Source organism: Ambystoma mexicanum, chromosome 2p (genome assembly GCF_040938575.1).
Source record: "Ambystoma mexicanum isolate Mex_15411 chromosome 2p, UKY_AmexF1_1, whole genome shotgun sequence".
Classification (NCBI taxonomy): Eukaryota; Metazoa; Chordata; class Amphibia; order Caudata; family Ambystomatidae; genus Ambystoma; species Ambystoma mexicanum.
The window spans coordinates 770074791-770101469 of NC_090923.1; the positions used below are offsets into that span (position 1 = coordinate 770074791).

Here is a 26679-nt window from a genome sequence, read left to right on the forward strand (position 1 = left end):
TGGAAGTGCCTACAGACAGTTCCGATGGAAGTTGCTGGGACAGTAGCCTGATGTGAACTGGTGACGTCACAGCTGGGAGAGGCGTTCCCAGTGGGTCACGTGTGCAGTGATGGTTGTTTTCCTGTAAGTCAAGCCTCGTTCACGGCGTGTCGTAAGGAAGGAAGAACATGCCTGAGAGAGAGCATATTATTGGAGCATAGACTGGCTGTTGTCAGATTACCATTGCAAGCCTGTCAAACGATCTTTGGGTAATTCCTTGTTACATTTGATGATTCCGGACTGGGCAGAAGAGTTTCAGATCTTGCCTGGTTTTGAGCGTGGCTATGGGACATTCTGCCAGGTTAGTGTTACGGGCCATTTGTGTGGGTGTGTGAGTTGAGTTGGTACATTTTGTGGCCCATGTTAGAGGGATAGATACACGGCGTCTCCATTTTAGGTCCCCGGGAGTCATATATATTTGGGTGTGTTATTGAAGGCCGTTTTCTTCTGCCTAAGAGTGTGTTCCATTGTGGCCTTCTGTGGGTATAATGCCCCAGTGTAGAGATAGGTTTAGGGTTTCTCTACCCTCGTCCCTTGAACGGGGAGGGGGCGGTTTGGGGTAGAGGCAAGTGTTTAATGCTGTAATTACTCAATGGCATGTAATGACTATCGTGCTATCGTGCTTTGTTCCATTGAGGAAGACTGACCCTCTCCCACCAGAAGTGTTCATTTAAAGGATTGAACGCAGAGCTACTCGTGAACTGAGTGTTCTGGGATATGAGTTTCTTGCAGCGTGGAACGTTTATTTCATGCGGCGAGGCAGCGAGCCATCCCAGATATATCGGCGGATGGAATTACCCAGGGTCTGGGTGACATTTCAAATATTGTCTGCACCTATTTTACCATGCATTATGTAATGTTATCTGCATTTCATAGCTTTGCATGCTTATTGTTGTGTGTGTTGGAGTGGTGAGTGTAGTGTATATGTGTGAGTACAATGAGTTGGTGCACGTTTGGGGTCGTGTGTATATGACTGCATGGGGGTCCATAGTGCCTGGTCCTAGTGCCAGTGTAGGTCACTATGTCTGTGTGTGAGGGCGTGTGTTGGAGCAGTTAGAGTGTAGGTTTGTCTTTTCCCATAATGCCTGGTTCTAATGCTGGGGTAGGTCGCTTTGTGCATAGGTCTGTGGGCTGAGTTGGAGTGCCCATTTGTGTGTTCAGAGTTTGTTTGGTGTGCCTGTTCCCATAATGTTGTTCTGTTTACGTAGTGCCTGGTCAGGCCACTATGTTTGTGGTATATCTCAGGGCAGTGATTTTTTGTTGTTCCATTGTTCCTGGTTTGGCACCGGGGTAGGTTCCTATGGTGTTTTTGTATCTCAGTCGTGCCTGATTCCTGAGTGTTGTGGTTGGAGTTGATGTAGTGTTGTTCTGTGGTCATAGTGCCTGGTGCAAAATCAGGGCAGGTCGCTATGGGTGTTGTTCTCAGGGCGGTGTTGTGCTGTTGTGTTTCATAGCATTTAGTTTAAGTTCCAGATTGGTTGCAATACCTGAGTATGTATTTGACTTTCTTGTTGTTCCGTAGCGCTCAGTATAGGGGCCAAGATAGGTCGCTATGGTTGAGGGTTTATTAGCTTTGACAGTGTTTCCATAGTACCTGGTTTTGGACTGGGGTTGGTTACTATGTTGGATCTGAGGTTGTGCAGTTTCCCTCCTGATTCCTAGTTTGGTAAATCAGGTTGTCTTACTGATGTGTCTAGAGGTGGTGTAGCGTAAGAGAGAGAAAATGGCCAATGGTTTAGTGGTAGTGGAGCTGGATTGTGAGTGCAGTTTCTTTCTGGTACTGCAGTCAGAGTTGTGCCTTTTGGGTCCCTCAGTTGCTGTTGGACATTTGTTGTGCTCCTTTTAGGGGGCAGTTGGTTTGTGCTCAGAGGGGCAGCTCTGAGACTCTGGGGGGCAGACCGGAGTGGAAGGTGTTTGGTGCGTAGGAGGGTAAGTTTGGTTAGGTAGTTGTCTTAGTGTCCCCTAACAATAGTATGTGTAGGGGTGGCAGCCCTAGGTTCTGAGGGGCAGCTCGAAACCGGCGTAAGTGCACAGTTTATTGTTTTAAGTCCTTGAGGGTGAGAGTCAAGGGACATGAAGAGGTGCTGTCGAAGGTTGTGGCAGGTTGTTGTCATGGGAGTTAGTGTGCCATTGGCATTTTCTATGTGGTCCGTTTGGCCTGTGCATGGTTCCCTATGTATGTGGTTACTTATATGTTTTGGGTTGCCAGGGGCTCTGGGCATAGGCGGCCGCTGTGTGCAGGATTTCTGGTACCGTGTTAGTGTTTAGATGATTGGGTTTTTTTTTTTTGGTAGCAAAATATTAGTTTGTACCTTTACAAATTGATGTCACTGTGTACATTACATAGTTTCATAAAATACATTTGTCAAAGGACAAAACATTTTTCCAAGTTTCAATTTACAATATAAAAAAATGTACTGGTTTACAACCTAGGTATTAAATACAATACAATTCAACATATGGCTCCTTCCAAGCCTGAAAGGAAACAGAAAACACCAATGTGAGCACCAATATAGAATTTAAGAAAAATGTAAAATGTTCAGACAGTCTCTCTTGTACTGCCAATTATGAGGTAGTTCATGAAATAACAACCTTCTGTGAATCGACTAGTGCATCTGTGGTGACTTTCCTCATATACATTGATTTGTTTAGAGGCAGTAGGACTTTCTCAATCTTGTTGACAAGTCTCACTGTTGCAAGTATAATAGCATTTGACTGACCCCACATACAACGTAACCAAACCAGCTGACGCTCGTTGATCGAATGTGAAACCAAAAAAGGTCCCAAGCAGCAAGACCTATTGAGGTCGAATATTGGGCAATACATAAACAGATGTTCCAAGGATTCACGTTCTCCACTCTTGGAGCAAATCCGACAGCAATCCCACAGCCCTGATTCCCTGTAACCTGACCAGCTACCAATGCGACAGCCAGTATGGACAAGGTCCAACCGAAACCTCATGTATGTCCTTCTTGCAAGGAGGTCAGGAAAACACAAGAGATAGGGCAGGTGGGGCAGAACAGCCTGTTGAAATTTCGCATAAGAGAGAAACGATGAGTAGCCTGAGATTAGATCCGCATTACATGCCCATGCATTCCCAAGGAAGCAAATTTTAACCTTGCGTGGACAATCAATGAGATCCTGTTGCGTCATGTTCATAGATTTTAAGATTGTCAACATGCGCAATTTGAATTCACGAATAGAGGCGGGATGTTCCTTGATAAGCAATAATCCAAAGTCTTCATACAGAGAGTTGGCAGGAGGAGAGATCATTTTGTAAAAGGAATTTAACAACCGCTAATTATGTTTCTCTGCCAGAGAGTAGAGACCCAATTCATGGATGAGAATTGGATTAGGCAGGTAGCCCGGAAGACCAAGTACCCTTTTCCAAATCCTACCTTAGAGGGAATTAAGTATCGGGCCCAGATTCACTAGGCAAATATCCAAGGCATAAAGTAGAATGGGCTCTACTTTCATAGTATAGTAATGAAGAAGAGGGAGAAGCGAAAATCTACAGTACCTCGCAAAAATGATCCTCATTTGAACAGTTAATTGATCTAGCTTGGAGGTCAACACAAGGCGGCACCTGCTGACAGACATGCCATTTGACATTGAGTACCCCAAATAAGTAATTTCTTCCCTCCTCATAATTTGATGTGAGTTCACGGCATACTTAAATGTCATGTTTTTCATTTTAGGTCCGAAAATTATGATGTGTGATTTAGCTGAGTTGATGGTTAAGTTATTCAGGGTACAGTATTTGTAAAAGATGTTAAGTTTGTTTTGTAACCCAAATGGGACCTTGTCAAATAGAATGACGCTGTCAGCAAATGCCAACCAGTGGAGACGTAGCTTGCCTAAGTTTACCGCAAAGGTATTTGTTCCCTCCCATATCTGCTCTATGTCGGCGAGTTACAGATTAAAAAGTATTGCGGCGAGGTTGCAGCCTTGCTTGACGCCAATTCTTGTCAGGATGCTGTCAGACAGCAAACCCGCCGGGTTAATACGCACCCTATAAGAGGTGTTCTGATGGAGCGCTGCTATAAACGCAACCAACTCGTGGGGGATGCCATATGACCGCATCTTCTGCCAGAGTCTATTTCTCAATACACTATCATATGCCGCTGATAGGTCTAAGGATGCCATATAGATCGTCTCATTAGTGGAAGCATGTGATGTTGCCAATAAATGGGCAAGAATTGATGCATTTAGCTGCGTACCCATAGCTCTACAAAAACCGACCTGCATTTTGGAAAGGATCTTGGCGGTGTTAACATACGATTCTAATTCACACAAAATCAGCCGTGCAAAGATCTTTGCTGAGATGTCAATTAAGGCTATTGGCCTGAAGTTTGCCGGTTCGGTTAAGGCTCCCTTTTTGTGAATTGGGATTACAATTGCCTAGAGCCAGGAGGGAAGAATTTTCCCAGATTGGTAAATAGAGTGGTACCAGGGAAGCAAGTAATTGGCCCAAAAGTGCGGGTCATCCTTGTAGACACAGGGCGGAAGCCCGTCAGGACCCGCAGTCTTAGAAAACTTCAATGCTACAATTGCCCATATGATGTCTTTGTTTACCCAAGGGCAAACAGACGGAAGTTCCAAGTGCAGAGACACAGACTCCATCCTTTTGTGTATTTCTGGCAATTTGTATTTCGTGAGGAAGAAAGACTTCCATTCCATACCCGAAATGGATGCCATCATACGATTGTCGACCTTGCCCAAGGGGTTTCTTAAAATTGCCCATTGATCCCTTGTGTTTCTTTTGCATAGTAGTTCAACCATATGTTCATTTGCAAGGTCGTAAGCAGCAAATCGCAAAAGATTGATCTTGCGCTTGAAACAGGCGGTAATGACGTTTTTTTCCCTTTGTAGGTTTGCCACACTCAACAGAGATCCTCTTAAGGACCGCATACCGATGTTTTTTTGTCTTTTTAAGTTCGCCACCTCTGTCCAATGTGGACAAACAGATTTTAGAGGCTTGATTACACTGCCTTCTTTACAAAGGCACACCAAGTGCATACGAATCATCTTAAGATTTAAATGATTGGGGTTTGGTGCTGGTTGCTTTACCTTTCTCATTCTTTTGTGTTTCCCTAGGGAGGGAGAGGTGTTGTAATGTGGCTTACAGTAGCAGTGCAGTGATGTCATGTGCTGGTGGAATGTGAGGGTCGGAGTGTTCCATTGGGTGACGGTTGGACTGAAAGAGATAGCTGAGAGCTGAGAAGTATGGGTGTGGGGGTGAGCCCTTGTGTTTCCCTTTTAATGTTGTGTCATCTGTGTCCCCTACCATCCCTTGTGTACTGATGGAGTACAGGAGCAGGACAATAAATCACCATAAACTTACCTTTGGTGTCCCGGATATCCACTTTCTTACAGTTGGGCTAGATACAAGGCATTACAATAGTCCAGCCGACTATTAACAAGAGAAGAAACAACTACAGGGTGAAGGTGGGTGGGAAGAAACGGCAAAATTCTACCAAGCACTTTCAGTACGAAGTGACCAGATTTGAACACTGCACTAACCTGTGGAACCATGGAGAGAGTGGAAGATAAGTGCACCCCCAGATGTTTAACAATCCTAACTGGGACAGAGGGAGCATAAAGTGAGGAGGACGAGAAGGACGAAGACCAGAACTCAGACAGCAGGGTAGGAGCAGAGGCACCACCACCAGGACCTCCGTGTTATCCCCATTAAGTTTCAGCCAGTTGGTACTCATCCAATCTCACACGGCAACGAGCAGCCACACAGCCTAGATGAAACCTCGGTCTGGTTGAGATATAGCTGCACCAGGGGCTGTTTGTCATCTGCAAATGAGTAGCATCTGAAACCGTGAAAGCGGATGAGCTCAACAAGGGGCCAGACATAGATGTTGAATATCATAGTGGATAAGCAAAAATGGCTTTGAAAGTCTTCCAATACAGAGTCTCCCTGAATTTTCCAGAATCAATATTACAAAGATAATATAGGCTGAATCCCCACAGAAGGATGGATGGCCTCTAGTTTTAACTATTTGCAGATTAGTTTGCCCAGCTCTCTCTTTTTCCTCCATCAAATCATAGCAATGTAAAAATCAAAAATATATATAAAGAAGAAAACAATATGTTCAAGAAAAAAAAATGTCTCTTAAGATCAGTATGATTTAGTCTGTAGATCTCATCCTATGTGAATTGCATCTGGACAGCAACCAATCCCCTGTTCTGAAACTATCCTGACAAACATGTACTAAAGAGTTTCCCCATGTTTTAGTCACTGCTTCAAAAGGAAACTGGTTGTAGATAGAAAGCTGCAGGCAACAAGCTCCATTATCTCCATGATAAAGCCGAGAAAGTGTGTGTCTTTGTTCCTATTTGACCTTGCCCAGTTTCCCTTTGGACCATTGTCCAGATTTGACTCTAGCCATGATATGATATGATATGATATGATATGGCATTTGTAACGCGCCTATACACAAGTGTTTCAGGGCGCGATGAGGCAAGGAAGGGGGAACAGAGGGAGGACAGAGACCACAATCTTACTAGTCCAAGTGACATTGAGATCGCGCAAATGCAGGGAGGGGGAGGGGAAAGTGCCAAGGGAAAGGGGAGGGGACAGGGCTGTACATGGGATCAAAACAATAACAAGAAGTGCAGCCAGCAGGCGGCAGGTGCTAGGGAAAGTGCAGGCAGCAGGTGTCCAAAAGTGCAGACAGGGGAACTGTAGGGTTACAGATAAAGACCCAACTAGAAGGGTTGCCGGGAGGAAGTGCGGGTGGGCAACTGGGCGGGTATGACCTGGGCCCGGAATCACAGGGTAGCCAGATGACCAGTGCAATATCAGACAGGAAATCAGCAGGGGAGATGAAGAAAAAAGGCAGAAGCAAAGAGGAAGGGCTTGAGTTGCTTCAGGAGCCGGAGATGGTTCTCCTCGAGTTGCAGAGAGGCAGGGAGGCTGTTCCAGAGGGAGGCCCCAGCCGAAAAAAGAGATCTACCACCAACTTGTTGCTTGGAGAAGGGACTGACCCTGAGGGAGGTGGAGGAGCGAAGAGCTCGAGTAGAAAGGGTTCTATGTCATTTCATCGCGGGATGTTTTTTTGCAGGGTTTTTTACCGCGTTTTTTTTTAAAGAAAAAAACCATCAAGTTTTTTCATTTTTGGTGGGGTTAGCCCCCAAACCCCCATTTAAAAACAAATGTGATGGGTTTTTTTGAGAAAAAAAATTTTGGTAAAAAACCCAGAAGAAAAACATCCCGCGATGAAAGGACGTCGTACCGTAGAAAGGTATTTAGGAAGAGACAGTTGGAGCTGTTGAGGACTCAGGCCCCAGAAGGCCGTGTGGACAATGAAGAGGGTCTTGAACTTAATCCTTGCAGACACTGGGAGCCAATGCAGAGATTTCAGTGCTGGAGAGATATGATCCCTGCGCATGAGGCCAAGTACAAGTCTCACAGTCCGGTTCTGGATGAGTTGCAAAGGGCGGAGAGGATAAGCAGGCAGATTTAGAAAGAGGCTGTTGCAGAAGTCCAGCCTAGAGAGAACCAGAGTTCTAGAGACAGTGAGCTTCTGGGGGAAGGAGAGGAAAGGAAGAATACCTCCGAGGAGGTGCAGTTGGTAGTTTGACTTCTTAGAGACATCAGAGATGTGAGGAGAAAAGGAGAGTGTGGAGTCATAGATGACGCTGAGGTTCTTAGCCTCACAGGTGGGAGCAGGAAGAGGGCCAAGGCAGGCCGGCCAGAGAGTGACAGGAAAGGAGGGTGCAGGTGTGCCAATGAGGAGAATCTCTGTCTTACTGGCATTAAGGCAGAGATCATTGGTGGCACACCACTCCTGGATGGCGGACAGACAGTCAGAGATGAGAGAAGGAGAAGAGGTGGCAGAGGGGAGTCAGAAAACGAGCTGAGTGTCATCCGCATAGCACTGGAAGTTTCACCAAAGAGCGGCAATGTGGTCGGCCAGCTATGGTGATTTAGCTTAATTTCAATAATGGCCCTCATTACAGGTCCGGCGGTAACCGTGCTGGTTAAATCGGCAGGTAGCCACTGGATCCATAATGAACTACCGGCACCAGACTTCCCGCTGCCATCACACTATGCCAAGTCCGCTGGCCGGGAAGTCAGGCGCCAGTAATTTTGTTAGTCCCCATTCCCATGGAGTCCAATAGGACTCCATGGGAATGGGGACACGGGAGCACCGGCACAGTTAACAACAGTGCTGGTGCTCCCGTGAGAACTCTGCTAGCAGGTGCCGTCCCGCCCGCCAGGACTGACCCTAGGGGGCGGCACGGCACCCGCCTGCAGAGTTGTACTGTGACGGTTTCCAGACTGGCACAGTTGTAATAAGGCCCAGTAAACTTTTCGAAAAAAGTGGGATTATGCCATCCTCAATCAAAATAAGATGTGTACGTTCTTGGTACTTGAAATTCTCAGACAGATAGCCTAGTTTCGTCAATGGTGTGGCCACCAATGCCTCGCAAGGCCTGGAAAAAATGAGAATGGCCAGACATTATAATAGTTCTCTAGAGTAAGGGCCATGTGTTAAATAAGGGGATATCCTAGAAGTTTATTTCGAGATAGGTACACATCTACACAGACCAGGAGCTTTGTGAAGAGATCAACGAAAGGTGATGGGTACATGGTCAAATGCACTTCTCTGAGAACCACTTGGTCCCAACCACAGAGACCTCAGTTTGAGAACTACACGTGGCTAAACTGTCTGCCTTACAGCCTCATAAAATTGATTGCACATTACAAGGAAATGATGCAGTTCAGATGGAATATTGGGAATAGCCATAACTGTCCCTCCCATGTTCCTGTATTATCTACAGAGTGGGAATCCCTGAAAAAAATGCTTAGGACAGGAACACGTTTCCTTTGAGAAAGTGAGGCAATAAGCTCCATATAAGTAATTGCTCCTAAAACTTGTTTACCAGAGGGGTATTGGCAAACTACCCTTCAAGACCAATGTCAAAATCATGCATATGAAACAATTCATTCAACAAGAGACATTTAGACTTTGGGTGAACAAATGTCAAGAATAGTTTCAAAGTGCTAAAATCCAGTCCATTGTGTTTCAATTATCCTGGATGCCCCACACCTGGAATGATCCTTTATTAGTGCTAACGTTATTTTACTTGAATGGATTTTGATGACTAGGGGCCTCATTCCGACTTTGGAGGTAGCCATGGCGCTATGAGCGCCATCGCTGCCTCCAAAATCCTGTCCGGTCTGCTGGTGGGGGTACTTACCGGGACATTCCGCCCTCGGCGGACCCGGTAAGTCCCCATTCCAAAAGCCATTCCCCATTCCCATTTGAGCCCCCATAGGGCTCAATGGGAAGGGGCAAGGCGCTAATAACGGGCAGGCTCCAAGGTCCCTTAACGGGTCCCGTAAAGAACGTGTGGTCCGACCACACATCCTTTACGGTCCCCACCAAGGGACCTTGGAATTAGGTGGTAAGGGATTACCGGCACCAGTCTCCTTACCGGTGCCCGGTATCCCTTACCGCCCAACTTGGAAGGAGGCCCTAGGAAAGAACACAAAGTTGGAATACAAATCCCTTGAAAAGCACTCTCATGAACTGTTTTTCAGGATGATTTGGTGTGGGAATGTATAGCTATTTTCTGGGATATCATGAAGTTGCTTCAATGGCATTATTTTGTGACCTGCACTTCCAAAACCCAGTAAGCAAGCTAGATGACCCTATTGCGACGAGCTGCAAAGAGTCATCCCACTTGAGGCTTATAGGATATTCGCAAAGCATGACCTGACCAATCCAACTGCTACTGTAGTGAGTGTGCATCACATATCAACAAAGGTTCAGGGCCAGTGCAATGATATTTGATGTGCTACAGAAATATAAATCTTTCCTCCACTCCTATTTATGCCATCCCCACTTAGACTTCTGCTTATGGATATAATTTTGACGGTGCAGTGACATGGTTTGGACTGCGGTTTGTTCTTGAAGGTAGCTTCCAGGTAGCATTCAACACATTAAGCTTTATCTTACTTTATTAATTTGTATAATTACAAAATTATACAAATTTCCCGAGCCTCATGGAAGAATCACAATAATCTTCATTTCCTACAGCCAGCTGCACTTTTAAACCCCATTTGATAGATCCTGCACATGTGTTCTAATTCATCCTTTCCTACAGCGTCAGACCCTTTTCTTCTCAATGTTATGCTCTGTTTAAGAGAACCTCAGCATCAGTGGGATGATTGTGGATCCCAAACTGATCACTCTACATGCAACTGTCCCAGGGCACAGTATGCCTTCAGCTATCTCTATCTTCACTCATCTTGCATACAGTGCCATTGTCTTCCATTGTTTTGGTCCACTAGGGGAGAAGGGTTAATTTTGCAGTCTGAAGCATTTTTCTTTTTTGTGATGTAGGCTGTTTTGTTTCCGCATGCCGCAGACATCTGGCCAGCAGTGAGGCACTCTGTAAGATTATGTTCCAGGCAGGCACAGCAGAAAGCAACTCTTTAGGCAGACTGATTTCTTCTGCAGGATGATGGGAGAACATTGACACCTGCAGATTGCAGAGTACACTGGAAAGAACTGTCAAGCAGAGGTACAATGAGGGGAGAGGTCGGATGAAGGGTGTAGGGTGGTGATATGGGGAATCATTTCAAATGTTTTGGAAGTCTAGTCCTGGGCGATGACGTGCACTGTGGTTTCCTGGATCCGGCTCCATCTTGTAGGCTTAGTCAGAGAGTTTGGATTCTTTGGCTTTCACAGAGGGCCCCTCACAGGCATTGAGGTTTACTACATTCATAGCAGATAGAACCAAGAATATAGATTTCTTCAGCTTTTTCAATGGGTCATCTCCAGAATTAGATTAATGGCATTCATAATATGTCTTTCCCAGACATGGGTTTATATATAACCAACGTCAAAGGATCTCTCCCTGACTGTGAGCTGAATATGTTTTTCTCCTGCCTGATGCAAAATGATTTTTAGACAATATTGTGTCAGCCTTCTGCCAAGGGTCAATAAGAAAGTACTTTCCATCAGACTTCTATACTCTCCTTGGCACAGGACCAGCCATTATTTCCACCTTTCTCCAAGTAACCGGTACTCTTTCCTGGGATTCTGGGTTAGCCATTTTAGAATAACTGCTACAGGTTGGCCAAGGAAAGTCCTATCTTTGCCAAAGTAACCTGGCCCCCATATATCCAGGGATGGTTGGAATTGTGTTTGCTTCCACAGAGCTCCTTCACCTCATCCTCCTCTCGTTCCTCCCTTTCTTTAGTGGGTTTCTGGGGAATCTGCATTTGGCTTTTGGTTTTCCTGTGTCTAGTGTGGGTTTCACTGGGATTTTCAGATTGGATATCAGTTGGTGCTATTTCTAATAGATATTTGAATCCTTGATTCAGGCTCCCTTTGCAATGGTTAATTTTCAGATTTCCCTCACCTGTTCTCATTGCGTCTATAAACCCAATTCATAGCATTGCTGCAACCTTGGAATGGAATTCTTTCTATCTTTGTTACTGTGTATTTAGTGTCCCCTCTGAGCAGACACATGATCTACAGGTTCTGAAGTCTTCTCGTGAGCACGATTACTGCATTCCTATTTTTACATCGCCTCAGAATGTCGTTGGAGACATAAACATTGAGTTTGTGCTCTAAACCTTGTGGGAAAGGAGAGAGTAAGAATGTACTCATACAAAATGAGTGTGTGCCCTTACCCCTGCAGTATAGGATTGATGTAAATAGTGAATGTGTGCTCACTCCCCTGCTGTACCCCCCTCTGCCTTGAGCCTGATCTCCTTAAGTTTCCGGAAACTCCTTAAGACATTCCTCTTCTCCTCTTCCTTCTCTCTCCCCTTACCCTGCTAATCCTCTCTCTCCGCTCTATCCCTCTCTTCCTCCTTCTCCACACAGCATGTCGACCAGCCGTGGGAACTACCTCAGAGTTTCACAGGTCCCTGGCACCCTCGTCAGTACTCCAGCACTTGCCTCACGGCCTACACTTGCCTCATTACTACTGCACTCTGTCAATTACCCATTGAGAATGGCATCTCACAGCACTTACCCAGTTCCGACCAACTGTGGCACTTGGTTCTCCACTCCCCCCAGCTTTTCTCCTTCTCCTCCTCCCCTCTCCTGTACTGTCTTGTGCACTTGCTCGATCTGAATGTACCATGGCTCGAAGATCGTCTATCCTATCCTCCCTGTCTCCCCACCTCTATGGTGGCCCCTCTATGCTCTTGGAAAAACCGCAGAATCGTTGTCAGACCTATTTGTTGTTATCTTCACTGTTAACTGTATTATTTGCACTTAATCTACCTGAGTAGACTGCTTATCGTTCAGAAACTCAATGGCTCTGAATCACTGTTGTTTTTCTCCCATGTTCCCTCCCTCCTTGAGCGCCTTGAAACACTTGCCTTATGTATAGGCGCTTTACAAATAAACATTACCATTGGGCTGACCAGTGGATCTTTATTCATATGCTGCCAGCCAGCTCCATCTGTTTCTCATGAGAACACCTTTGATCATGACACTAGAAAAGCCTTGAACCATTGAAAAAGTATCACTGTAAGGTTGCATTTTGAGAACTCTCCGGACCTTTTCCTAGGCCTGGATGTCCTAAAGGGCAATTTGAAACCGGCATGGGGCACTTTGAAACTGTCAGTAGACCAGTTTTTGTATAGTAATTTGGCAAATTATCAATGGAGCTTTCACTTCCTTTCTCTTGGCACCATGAGCTTTGCTTCCTGACCCTGAATGTATCTGAGGCTGCTTGTTTCTCACTGTGTTATCCTGAGAGCGTGTCCGTTTTAATGTGCTTCTAGCTTTTGCAGCTACTGAACACGTTAATAAAGAATAGGTATTCTCTAACCAGGAAGGCATGCTCTGAGCCTGTTTGCAGCCCCCCAACCTTTATATAAATCAATGCATACTTACCTGTAACCCATGTTAGCACCTTCTTTTCTATTCATATATTTTTACCTGTTATATAGATCTCTGATGCATAATCAATAGAGACATTCTCCAGCTTAGAGCATAAATGGAACAGCACAGCCATCAATGAATGCCCTCTCCAAGCCTTTTAATTACTCCCGTAGCTGATAGGTTGGTGCCTTTTTACTGCGCTGAACTTGCATTTTCACTACAGAAGCATTGGGGCCCCTTCCTTCCAAGACCAAAGAAATTATGGGATCCAGAATCTCTGGTTATGCCCCCCTCAATGCAATGCCAACCCATGGCCCTATAGCTTGATATGTTGCTCTGCGGCAATCAAAATATGCTTTGGCACTCACTTCCAGTCCCCTAGAATAATAAACTACTGGCATTTCAAGGGACATATTAGCATTTGTTGGTGAGGGTATTTGTGTACTTGCATGGCTACAGGTTTCTTCTTTAAAAAAAAGAAACATGCATGTGGACGATATAGCCTTAGATGCAGAGCACAGATCAGTAGCCATGTGAAAAAGGTATACATAGCCCACATAGCCCACTACAGACAAAGGATTCGTATTAGCACTCTCACAGAATATAAACGTGCTCAAACATGGATACGTTGCATAGGACAGATATTGGGAATACATTGGGAATAAATTAGAAGCTACCAGAAAGGTGCATGTATGAGATTAGAAGAGAGACATGGTTTTCAAGTGGAATTGGTATTAGTCAGTGAAGAAACAAATGACTTTGTAATGGGCAATATATCAACGCCATTATTACTGTACATGAAGCTTGATAGCTAGTTAAATCATGAGTGAGACGTTTCTGAAGAGTATACTCTGAGAACCAAATCCCTCTTTGGGTATGCACACTTGGAGAAATTTAGATGCTGGCCATTTTGGCAGGTTAGCACCATAAGAATAAATTAGATGACCAGGATCAACCACGTTGGTTGATCTGCAATTTCTGCACTTGACACATTGTTTACCAGTTCTTAACATAAAGAAAAGTGCTATTGTTTGTGCATTTTTTCATTTTCATGAACTAAAATAATACCCTGTTTTGTAAGACTTACTTGCAAAGTCCACAAATCAACTTGACAATATTTTAAAACAATAATATATAGAAGTAAAAGGAGAATGATGTTGGCTTCCTGTTCTCTATCATCACTGCGAGTATCAGAATATTAATTGATGTAAGCTTAAACGATTTAATTTGTTTTTTTTCTATTGTATTTTAAAGCTTTAAACACACTCAAAACAGAGTCTTGCTGGTTGCTGTTTATTATGTGCAGCAGTACTTTTGCAATTGTATCAATAAGCAAACCATTTCCTGTTTGTGACAAATAAGCACACTGAAACTATTCTCCCAAGAAACCTCTGACATTTGGTTCTCACTCTTTTTTCTAGGACGACCTTACCATACATTTAATACATAAAAAGACAAATCTGGCAATGGTCTAAACAACGCCACCAATATGTAAGAAGGCAAACCTCCTCACAGCAGGCAGCAGAGTATTATACAATGATCTAAGATGATGTTCCCAAGATTACTGTATCGTTTGCTAGCAAAGCCAGGATATGAGCCTCAACACAGTCTTGACATTACTACCTAGTCACCTTTCCTGACTAATACTTTGTTCTTTTCATTGGGTGGGGCTGCTAGTTTTAACAACCCTTGTTTTGGAGGAACCAAGCTCTAGACCCTCATCATACAGATGTTAAGCACTTTTTATAGTTAACACTATCTGGTGCAGGTACATTGGGCCTCATTCCAAGTAAGGCATTGAAGATGGTGATAATTCTGAATGGCGGGGTTATCGTTACCACTGTGGTGTTCGGCAGTTCGCCTGGCGACTGATGAGTAGGTGGGTGCATGCACCTCCCATCGTCGGTAACGATAATTCAACCAGTGGAATTAATGTAAAAAACACAGAATTCTCAGACCAGGAGCTGACTGTGCTGGCAGAGCAGGTGGTGGCCCAATCGAAGGAGCTGTATGGGTCACAGCATCGAAAGACCACCCTGCAGCAGAAGAATAGCATCTGGAAGGAGCCAAGAAATAAGATGGTGGCTGTAGGCCATTCCCCATGGGAATGCGAGGACATTTAGAAGAGGTGGACTGACCTCAAGACACAAGTCTGCACCCTCATGTCCATCCACCATCAGGAGACAGCAACCACGGGTGGAAGAACCATACACCCAGAGTGTTGCAGCTGACCCCGATGGGAGGATACAGTCACCAGCATCCTCCGCATGGCTGGCCTGGAGTGTTGGGTTCAGCGGAGGCCAGGGCCCGTAGTTAACCCAGTGAGTACATGAGTGAATGATGGGCCCATTCCACAACAATCCTAACAGCATGTTGACACAAACTGCCACTTATACAGGAGACAGTACCCCGACAATGCATGACCCATCAATGTGACACTGCAGGCCATTACATCATGAGCCATGAACCCCCTTAAACAGCCACCAAGTATGTTTTGGACATAACTGTTGTAAAAATGACTGTCACACTTGTGCATGACACATCACAACCACACCTTGCAAGTACAACAACCACCCATGTACAGACTCATCAGCTAAACCGGTACCAAAGACATTGCACATGTAAAGCAAACAACACCACTAGATGTCTGTCTCAAACTAACAAACACTGCAAAAGACCAGTAGCTGCAATACTCCCATGGAGACTGTGTCCCCCCTAATGTCATTACCACTCCACTACAACTAGCAGGCCATCTCTCACCTGACAGTGCAACAGGATACACAAGCAACATCCGCCCTGCCCAACATGTGCAAACGTGACCCTGTACATAAATGACGCACATGACTCCACGGTCAAAGCAAGGCAAAACTCCCACAATTACCATATACATGCATATCAATCAGGGCAGTCATTCCACATACTGTCAGCCACATGAAGTAAGGTCCCCTGGAGTAGTAGCACCCTTTGACTCCATGGTACACACAACACTACATGACAACACACCTAAAACATGTCCATGAGGGTATTGGATGCACACTTTCAAGTCTCCCAACAGGCACACAAGACACCCAGTATCCCTCAGAACATGCCAGTACCTCAGGCACACCTGCACCAGCTAGCACAAACAAGGCCACTGGCCATAAAACATCCAGGAAAGGGAGTTTCCCAAGAAAACACCATGTAAAGGGAACAATAGTGGCCACCTCCTTGGGCACAGGCACATCAGTTTCAATTGCTACACCTACTCCAGCCATGACAGAGGCTGCTGCTCCACTCACAACATAGGACTCAGCACTGCTGGTGACTCAGGGCAACATCACCCGCTCTCCCCCAAGTGCCAACAACATCATGGCACCGGCACAGCCCACTGCAACCTCTGTCACCATGCAGTCTGAGCCTGCCTCCACCAACTCCAAATCTGCAGCATCCCCTGCCAGGCAGTTCTCACCAGACTCCTCCCACATGTGCAGCATCTCACCCATGCGATCATCCCCCTCCCCTTTGTCATCTCGCTGTGCCCTCCACTTCGCCCACTCAGAGGACATGGATGACCATGGGGAGCAAGCAGGCAGGGCATCCAGCAATGAGGGCGTGGGCCCCCAACCATCTCCTGGGCCAGTTCAGGGACCCATATTCGATCCCATATGGCAGCGCCTTGACAGGATTGAGCAACGGCAGGCAGGGATGCAAGCCAACACCCCGGAGCAATTGGGTCATTCTCAGGTGATGTGCGAGGCAGTACAGGGAGTCTCCAGGTGGGTGGCCACTTCCATTGACCATCTGTGCCGGCATTCAGTGTAGAAAAATGCCACTAACATCAAAACAGACGCAGTCTCGGGCAATAAGCCCCAAGACTGCCGGCCATTACTGCCTACGGTTATGCCCCCGGGGCCTTCGTTAAGGCCCTTGCTACGCTCCGGCCTGTAACTATGGGTCTCCCAGGGCATTACCTTGGGTGGTAATGGCCCGCAGTCTCTGGGCTTATTGCCACAGTAAATTACTGTGAAGTAATTCCAGCCAGTAAAACGACATGGAATCCATGCTAAATGCCTGTAAAGGTCAGGTGTTCTCTCTGAACATTATTATTACTAGGGTAGCTTTGTAGTCCTGTGATTGGGAACAACTATTTAAATAGATCAGCTGTTGCTTAGATTTCTTTTGGTGTGGAGCTTGTTAGAAAGGTCTTAAAATAAGGATCTCTTAGACAATGAGAATCTTTGATCCACACCTTCTCTGACAGTAGTATATTACACCTGCTTTATTTGTGAGTACTATTTTCAAGTGTAGGTTACAACAATGCATATGTTTGCCCGAACAACTAATGGCAAAACGTATCATTCTTTGTGCATTCGCCACATTGTTGTTTCTGTTACCTGTGGTTTTTACTCTTACCATGATGTGATAAAAAGTGTGCTTACTATTTTGAAATGTATTTCCTTCTCCTAGGCGCGTTTAGTGACCCATCACCCTACCTTGACTATCTATCTGCCAATGTTATCTTTTCCATCATCCTGGGAACCCGCTTCGACTTTGGAGATGAGAAGCTGAACTCTTTGCTAAGATCCTCGACTGAAGGCTTCCTCCTTCTCAGCTCCATTTGGGGACAGGTATTTTACACATTGAAAATATTTCTAGAACATGTTTACTTTAAAGTTCCTTTATATCCCAAGGCAGGGCAGTGGGGCCAAGAGGACATGTCCCCATTTATGAAAGTTCTAATTAAGTACACCTTTCCGATGTTTTTTTCAAAAATACATATAACATTAATAAAGAGAATTATATTTGATATTTGCATACATTATTTGTGCGGATTCTACTTGGATTATAAAGCTCGATGGGTTCATGCAACTTGTGTAGAAAGAGCTACGTGCCTACCGAAAGTTCTAGATGAAATGTTGTCAGAGAGAGAGTCAATCTAATAGTACTTGAAGGAGTTGCAGAAGCGAGAAGTAGCAACAGAAAAAATCTACTTGTGGGTCTTAGTTGTATTGCCCTTTTCTGGACACATCAGTTGACATTCAAAGTGTGATGCCTACGAGGAAGCCGAGAGAACAGACCCATCTTGCCTTTGTGAAGATAATCGACTCGTGCCATGTAAGGCAAACCAAAATGGGACAGTTACATGGATTTATAAGGACCAGAGAAGAGGGAGACTGATGTGTTCAATTGTGGGCTGACTTGATTCACCCAGGCCTGAATGATTGAAGGGACACATTTAGGCATTGATAAGCCTCCTCCTAGGACATATTGGAGAGGATATCTTTGTGTCATTGGCACAATGATAGACATGCATATTGCGTCCAGCAAACAGATTTTCAAATGCTCTTTGTAAAGGTTAAATAATATAGGAGAAAGTATGAACCCAAAAGGCACACCACAGGTGACCAGCCAGGGGGTATCCTGTTGGAACTAACCTGAACACATAGACATATGTTGGCAAGTAGCCCACACCAGGACCACACCCACTGTTTCCACAGCCTCTCTTAAGATGGAAAGGGCGCTTTCTAGCCCACTATAGCCCACTATATCAAATGCTGCAAAGGTATTAAGCAGCACCTGGAAGTATGTGCCGCTACTATCAGTAAGAGCTAGAGTCGTTTAGTGGGTGAAATAACTGGCGAGTGGGAAGATATCTTTTATTAAAGCCAAACACTTGAGCATATCACATGATGTCACGCGCATCCTCAGAGGAAACGTTGCTGTCATAACATCCCTTGTCAAGGGTAACAACATGAAACCATGAACACAACTTTTCGTAGAGAAACACAACATTTCCGCTCCACTCTCATTCTTGCGCTGTCTGGCGCGGGTCTTCTGCGCCTTCTTCTTCATCCCTTTTCGTGCTGCTGCTGCTGCACTGACTTCCTGCGGTCTTTCCACCTTCTCCATCAGAAAGATTAGTCATGGTACTCGAATAGGGACGCAACGTCGGCCTGGTTCCTGCAGTGCCTTCCTCCATCTTCTTGGAGCCAGGCGGCATCTTACAGGAAGGCCGCTATGTGGGCAGCTACATCACCCATCCTATTTCCCGATGGCTCGGGCGCATTTGCCACAGAGATTGATGTCCAGGGGACCTTGCAGAAATAACATAGTGCCCTGCCTTGTGACATCTGCCGCACTGCCGTCCAACATGCGGCATGCCTCCTGCACAGAACTCATACATTCTCTGGGGTGCCTCTCGTTTGCCCCTCTTCAACATGATGAAACTATCTGCCGCTTTCCCTGAAGCTGTCTTCTTCCTCTGAGATCAGAGTGCATGCACTACCCCCAGTTGCACCCTGTTCATGGCCTCTTCCATACGAGTCAATCGCGCCTCTGCAAGCTTGTGGGCTCTCCCTAGCTCTAGGATCCTCACAAGGGGTATTCCTTGCTCCTTCAGGATGTGGGTGAGCAGTTTACTAGAACAGCATGTTTGAATTATTTGGCCACACAGCTCCCCCTCGTCATTGACAAATGAGCACATAGCTGCTAACTGGCGCAGCCTCGTGTATAATGCGTCAATAGGCTCATCGGGCCCCTGAGCAGCCTGACGTAGTTGAAATCTGTCAGTCATAATCTATGTTAACCATTGGTGCAAAATAGTTGGACAGCGCCCTTCCTGCATCTCGGTATAATCATCCCTTGGGCAGTACCTTGTACAACTTACGAACGTCACTTCCAGCATGAAACAGCAGGAGCATTTTCTTCTTGGTGTTGACTGCCACGTCAGCTGCTTCAAAAAACTTGTCCAACCTTTCTAGCCAGTGCGCCCAACTTGCGCGTAGGGTCACCCGGTTCACTTCTATGTCAAACTCTGCACCCCATGACTGTGGAAAAAGATACCTGCTGGCTACGCCACTTCACTCGGCCCCAGGATAGATGACCGATAGTTGTGCGGCCCAGGCATGGCAAGTGGGAACACTCTGGTACTTGCAACTCCCCCATACCCACTTAACCTGGGAGTCCTGGTACAAGATGCCCATGCAGTTTTGGAGATGTACCCTGCCCCCCATCCCTTTGAAGACTGATAGCCCCTTGATTCCCTGACAGCTCAGCCACATGATCACCCCCTTCCCGAGGGCCGTGGCAAATGAGGCCCAGTGTTGAGGGCAGAGCTTGCCCCTGGCATCTCCAAACCCCTTCCCAGTGAAGCTCATCCAAGCGGGCCTGCTTCCTTGAGTGCATTGGTGGAAGGGCCCACTGACTGGATGGTAATTGGTGTTTAAATGCAGTAGCTCCTTCTTCTGCACCTCTCTCTGCACCGCCGAGGTGTTCCTCTAGGCGGGAGAACAGGCATCACCAGCGGACACGATCGGGAAACTGTTCTTCCTTTTTAATTTTTACTTCTTGGCAGCCCGGGATGCACCACTGAGGTGCACTTCCAGTTGGGAGCACAGGTGACTGTCCTGACTCACAGAATGCGCCCCTTCTGGACTTCCTGGTCCTTATCGCAGCGGGGCTTGCATTAATTGATACTTCCAACATGGCCATCTAACGTGACACGCCTCACACCAGCTTTCACGGCGGATGTAGAACGTTCTACAAATAGACCACGCCCCGTGGCCCCGCGCGTCTCAACGCTATCGCTGGTAGTGACTATACGTGTGCTTTGTAGCTTGTTGAACTGTTCCTCTGTCCTAGGTTCCCGTATCCTTATTCCCCATTCCTTCCTCCTTCTCCTCTCCACCCAGTTCCTGGATTCCGCGTACCCCCTTTGTGTACACTTCCTCTTTTGCTGGACGTCCTGAACATCCGAGTATCCTGGAATGCTGAACGCACGCTGGAGTCAGAAGAGACTCATGCGGGCTTGTACAAAACCCGATCTGTGCGCAAGCAGATTTCCCCCACGGAGTCCTGCAAGAAGCGGTCCCAGGTGAGACGGGGGAATTCCATGACAGTGACCCAGTGATGGCCCTGTGGTGTGGGCCTTTGTTCAGGACTGGTAGGACGTATGTTTTTTTTCTCCTTAATTTAACGTGCCCGGGCAGCCCCGTGCTATGGCCAGATGGCCTACAGATCAAATCAATGGGCCTCATTATGACCCAGGCGCTAAGTGTTTAACGGCGCCGTAAAAGGCTGCGGCGCTGTTAAACACTTAGCGCCTAATTACGAGGTCCCTTTGCGGGACCTGACTTTAACGGCTGGTTTCACCAGCCGTTAAAGTAGGGACCCGCAAAGGGACCTTGGTGCTAATTACGGTACCGCAATTTGCAATTTGAGCCCCATGGGGCAAAAATGGGAATGGGGAAGGGCCATGGCGGCATGAGGAATTACCGCCCCACCAACCTCAGAATGGCGTGGTAATTACCCATTCCGCCATGGCGGACTCCGGCATGGACCATGGTGCTAATAGCAGCATGGTTTAGCGCCGGAGTCTAATGAGGCCCAATATTGTCTTTCTCCCCCATGCTCCAGCACTGACGCCGGCAGCACTTACCCATCCCAGGCTTTCGTCTGGGACACCAATGGTTTGTACGTCAGACGGGGAGCAGGACAGCTGCCAGAGCACCACAGCTTTTCAATCATTTACCTCAAATAGGACGAAATGGTAATTGAATGCATGCTGTGCTATCAAGAATAGAACTGCATTCTTCAATAAGTGAATAATCAAGCCATGCTTCAGTAGGTCTACAAAAATCCCATTAGTCTGCGTTCTTGGGGTTAAGTTATGACTCGGGGTCCTCAGGGTTCTTGGGTTCACAGAAACACGGTTCTCTGCCTTTGTGGCAGTTGGAATGGCATGCTGACTGCCATTTGGGGGGGCTGCTGGTCCTGTTGGAAATTCAGTGATCACAAGTTGAATTCTCCTAAGGAGCACCCTCTAATTTTGCATCCCATATTGCAGTAATCCTACCCTAAAATTCTGGGACAAGAAATAGACTTTGTTTGGAGTTCACATTACACTTTACTTACATAAGAACAAACCCAAAGAGGTTGAGTAACTTTATCCTGGAGAAATCACCAACATTGTTATACAAACGAATCGGCTTGTCTACAAAAACAGGAAGTTTACCTGCCTTTAAAATTTCACTTCTTTTGCACATGCATACAATTATACATAGATATATATTCAAGGAATAAACTTAAGTTGCAGGGACGTTAAGGTGACAACTTAACACAACAAAACACCTGAAATCCAGCTAAAGCCACTTTAACTTAGCACCCTCTGTTGCACAGCCTATGACCACAATGATGACATCACTGATGACATCACTGGTGATATCAGCTCTCCACTCACAAGCAGCCAGAGTAGAACACGGGCATAGTTTGCTTCCGGTTTATGGATGCTCCTTCAATCACAGTCCCTGTCCTTGGACAGCAGATGCTGTCTTTATGCTGGACTCTATGCTTCTCGTCATGATGCTGCTGCACCCTGCTGCTGCCCCTGCTTTGGGACACAGTTTGTCCTCTATTGCCATTTAACTCTCCTACTCTATTTAATCTTGGAATACGACTCCTGGGGACAGTGGGTCTCCCAAGGATGTCATTTCACCAATTACCAGGTGTAGCGGTAGTGACATCACATGACCCCTGATGACATCAAATGAAGTAATGCCATTTGACCCTGCCCCCTCATGACATCACAGAAAGTGATGGCACACAACTTTTTTCAGCTCTTGACAAAACAGGAAGTGACATCACATAACATTGTCCCAGTACACTAAGAAAAATATGGTTACAATATCACTGTAATATGATATACATTTCATACAAGGATTCATTGCCATATGTAGTATTAATATCAGTGTGCATAGTGCCAACAACCATAAGGCAATAAAGCACTGTCAACCAGTTAGTGAGAAACCGTTGCTGCTGGAACGGAAAACAGTGTATGAACAACCAATACAGCGAGAAACACAGAGATCAATTTTCCAGAACAAAAACGTTTTAAAAAGCTTTTTACAGCCTATAAAATCAGCTTCTGCCCGAAAAAGGGAATACAGAAGTTGATTCCAGATTAGGACCCCTGGTGTCTCCATGCTTTACCACCTGCTAACAGCAGACCTGCCAACTAAGTCTCCTGCAACTCGCGGGAGTCTCCAACAAAAGGATGTTTCCTACACTGCTGCAAATTAACATAATTTAACAGCAAAAATAGTCTCGAGTGCATCTTCCTCTTGTCCAAGTAAATCCCAGTCTTTTTGAGATACGTTAGAAGACTTCCCCAATATCTGCTAGAAAAAAGATTATTGATGATTTTGCCATACAAAATGGTAGAGTTGACTGCTACTTTAATCTCGGAAAGGGGCGAGGAGGAAATCCGACGTAATCAAACAGCAATAGAAATTGCAAGGGCATGTCTCACCGCTTGTGCCAATGTGTGTTTCTGCCCAGTGGTATTCCATACCTCAGTCCATGCATGAAAATATGCTCCATTCCATTTGGAAGATAGCAGCATGGCCCTGTTTTTTCCTTTGCAATCCATTCTGTGAATTGTAGGCCTGTGTATAGAAAGGAGAAATCCAAGACTATCAGTCAAGAATGCACATAAAAACATATGACTGTGCTAACATCTCCTGATTGGAACGTAGCAGGTATGTCGACCATTCTGTGAGGTAGCATTGGCAAGAAGGTGATGGCATTATCTAATCCACAGTACACATAGTGCATGTAGGAGCACATGTTGCACAATGCCTGTGAAGCAGCAGATAACTGACAGTCGTTTTTACAACTAAGGCTAAAATGAGTGTCAGATGCAGCAAACACGGCTGGCCTTACTATGCCAACGGCAAGCCTAGTTAAAGTCAATGGGCCTCATTACACGGAAGGCGGTAATGGTGAACGGCCACCGTTAATGGTAACGGTGACCGTTAACCATTCCCACCTTACTACGAGGTCCCTTAGCAGGTTGGTGCTTTAACGCCTGCTTTTTGCAGGCGTTAAAAACGAACCCGCTAAGGGACCTCGGAGCTAATTACGGCACCGCAAAATTGCGGTGCCGTAATTAGCGCCTTCCCCATTCCCATAGAGCCCTATGGGGCAGAAATGGGAATGGGGAAGGGCAATGGCGGAAGGGGGATTTACCGCCCCTCCAACCTTGGAATGGGGCGGTAAATCCCCTTTCCGCCAAGGCGGTGCCGGTATTTTACCGGCATGAGCCATGGCGCTAATAGCGCCATGGCTCACCGCCTTCCGTGTGATGAGGCCCAATTACTGATAGCCAGTGACTTGTGGCAAGAGCAAATGTTGCACCCTGCTCAAGGTTAGCAATTTCAACAGTTCAGTCCTAACATATAATAATATTTCAAGTTAAAATAAAGTAGCAATTGCTTAAATTTCAAATTGACGGGTCTAATGTACTGTGAACATTCAGTTCAAAGTACAAATGAGATCGGAAATATGAACATGGACACCGTGGGCATGTTGCTAGGACCATTCTGTCTGGCCTTAAAAGATATTTACAGTGAGATCATAGAAAGTAAAGTCTGTTCTTAAACAATGGAGGGATTGAAGATGTTATTAACTTTGTTGGTGGCCATCTTAAAGACATTATCAATCCTACACACCACACAATAAAGCAACTCCACGGAAATTATTCATATATTGGGACTGCATAATGACACAAGACCAGTTCCATTTTTACCTCACTAAAGCTGACACAAATGTACAAATGCTCCCCTCCTAGCAACATCCATAGCTCTGACTGAATGAAATGTGTTTACAGTAACAAGTCATGATTATAGTGCTTAGGCAACATTTTCCCACTGGTTTGTGGTGGTGCATTTAGTTTCTCCTATAGTGCTGGGTTATACCCCTTTGCTTAGAACGGATGTTTTGGCATGTGTGCATTTTTCTGCATGTCGATCAATTTTCTGCATCATTGGTGTTTCTGCATGCAGACAGATGACAACTTTCCAGCAGCTCGGCATGGAGTGTTACCATATTCCTGCAGAAGCACTCCAGACTTACTTCAGGTGGACAAGGTGTCGATAAAGTTCCAAACAGAGCGATTTTTCCCCACATTTCATTAGCAGCCACAAAGATCAGACTAAGATTAAATGTATACAAATACGGGAATGATGATATAATCTAGGAAAGTTATGAGAGGAGGCAACAAAAGGCTAAAGATGTTTTAGGAGTCATTTATATCTCAAGCATAATTTCTCTATTGGTCCATCTATACCAAACAAAATAAACAATCACTCATCTGGGTGACTAGTGAGAAAAAAACTGGCACCACATGCCACTCACTAGGAATGAACTTTGGTTGCGGTCATTGCTGTCAATATACAGTAGTCCTATTTGTTTCAAAAGCAAGATCACTTCTTGCTGTTTCCATTCCATAAGGCAGCCTCTTGACCCATACTTCCTCTCCTTTAATTTACTTCCCTGTTTAGGATCACCGTAAAAGTACTTTGAAATCGGGACGCTTTTCAACCTTTTCAAATTAAAGGGGTCTTTACACTCAGGCTTTCAACCCTTTCAAATGTAAGGGTCCTAGAACCTCAGGGGGACCACAGCAACTGCTCCCATATTACCAGTCAGACGTCCTATAATATGGCATTCTGGAGCTTTAAATATGCACTTTGCAACACTCGCCTTACATGCTTCAGCTGCGGCCTGAATGACTCCTGCAAACGAAGCTTGTAAGACAATCACCACAATGTGCACATTTAAGGGAAAGAAGTACACCCAGGCCTTATTAGCCAGCAATGAGACGGCCAGCCAGCAGGGAGCTTAAACACTAAATTCCCACTGAAAAGCTATATATTGTTCTTTGTCAGCAAGGGGCTGATGTGGAGGAACCAGTGTTAAAAGACAACGAGGTGATAATCAGTGGGTATTTAGTGTTTCGGCTCCCTGCTGTTTGAACATCTTGTGATAATCAGCGGGTATTAACCATGTATTTGTGGCAAGAGAGTTTGCAGTCCTCGACACTGGTGCAGTTTTCTTCCCCTGATTGAGGCTGATTTTCGTAGCACAAGTAAGGACACGTGTGGGTGGACAGTGTAACTTTGTTTCAGAGGGCGGAAGCAAACCCTTGTTTTTTTTTAGGTTGGCAAGCATGCTCAATTATTTGGTTCCCAGTATTTTACTCAGGTTGTCATGTTCCCAGTGCAGACGCTTACTCACAAGACCGCAAGCATTTGTTTCCTATGGGGATTGTGCTTTCCAGGGAATATTTCATGACAGATTGCTGGGTTTAAAAGGTGAGCATCTCTCCGCTTATTTTTCAGGTGTTCATTACTTTTATTTAATGTCCAATGCTATTTTGTCTTGCACACTTTCTTCTAAAGGGAAGGTCAATTGAACTACATTTGTATATTTTACTTTAGTGCTAAGGATGGGTATGCTCATCCTTTTTGCATAGACTTGATTAAAGCTCAGCAGTTAATCAGTTAAGATATATGTTTACTTACTGTCTGTATATTCGTGGGTGCCAGCTTTTGATTTTCACTATGGGGGCAAAAAGTACCTGGGCATATGTTGCCAAAAGACCAGCTATAAAACTAGGGGCTTGTAGCACAATGCTTAAGCAAAGTGTGTGATCCTCAGAAAATAAATTAATCTTACTGCATATTGCCTAAAAACATTGTGCATTTTCAAAGCCTGCAATCTTTTACACATAATAAAAAACAAGATATTTTTTACAGCTAGAGTGGGTCTCCCATCCATGCAGTAACTTGGACCAACACAGCTTAGCCTTAAAACGAGGAAATGGCCAGCCGCCTCAGGCCATGTTGCCTAGGAAATGAGCCCAAGTTACAGATCACTTAGAGCAACATGGCCTGAGAGGGCTGGCCCTCTTCCTTGCTAGATAGTATTGGAGATAGTCCACAGTCCTGAA

General features: G+C 45.5%; 1 protein-coding gene across 1 annotated transcript in view; it reads left to right on the top strand.

Moving 5' to 3' along the window:
• The window catches only part of LOC138566774 (cytochrome P450 2A13-like), a 300408-nt gene that overhangs the window by 82728 nt on the left and 191001 nt on the right, over positions 1 to 26679 (top strand). Inside the window, exon 4 of the mRNA XM_069644422.1 lies at positions 17358 to 17518. Coding sequence (XP_069500523.1) covers positions 17358 to 17518 — 161 coding nt within the window. The remainder of the gene's footprint in view (positions 1 to 17357; positions 17519 to 26679) is intronic.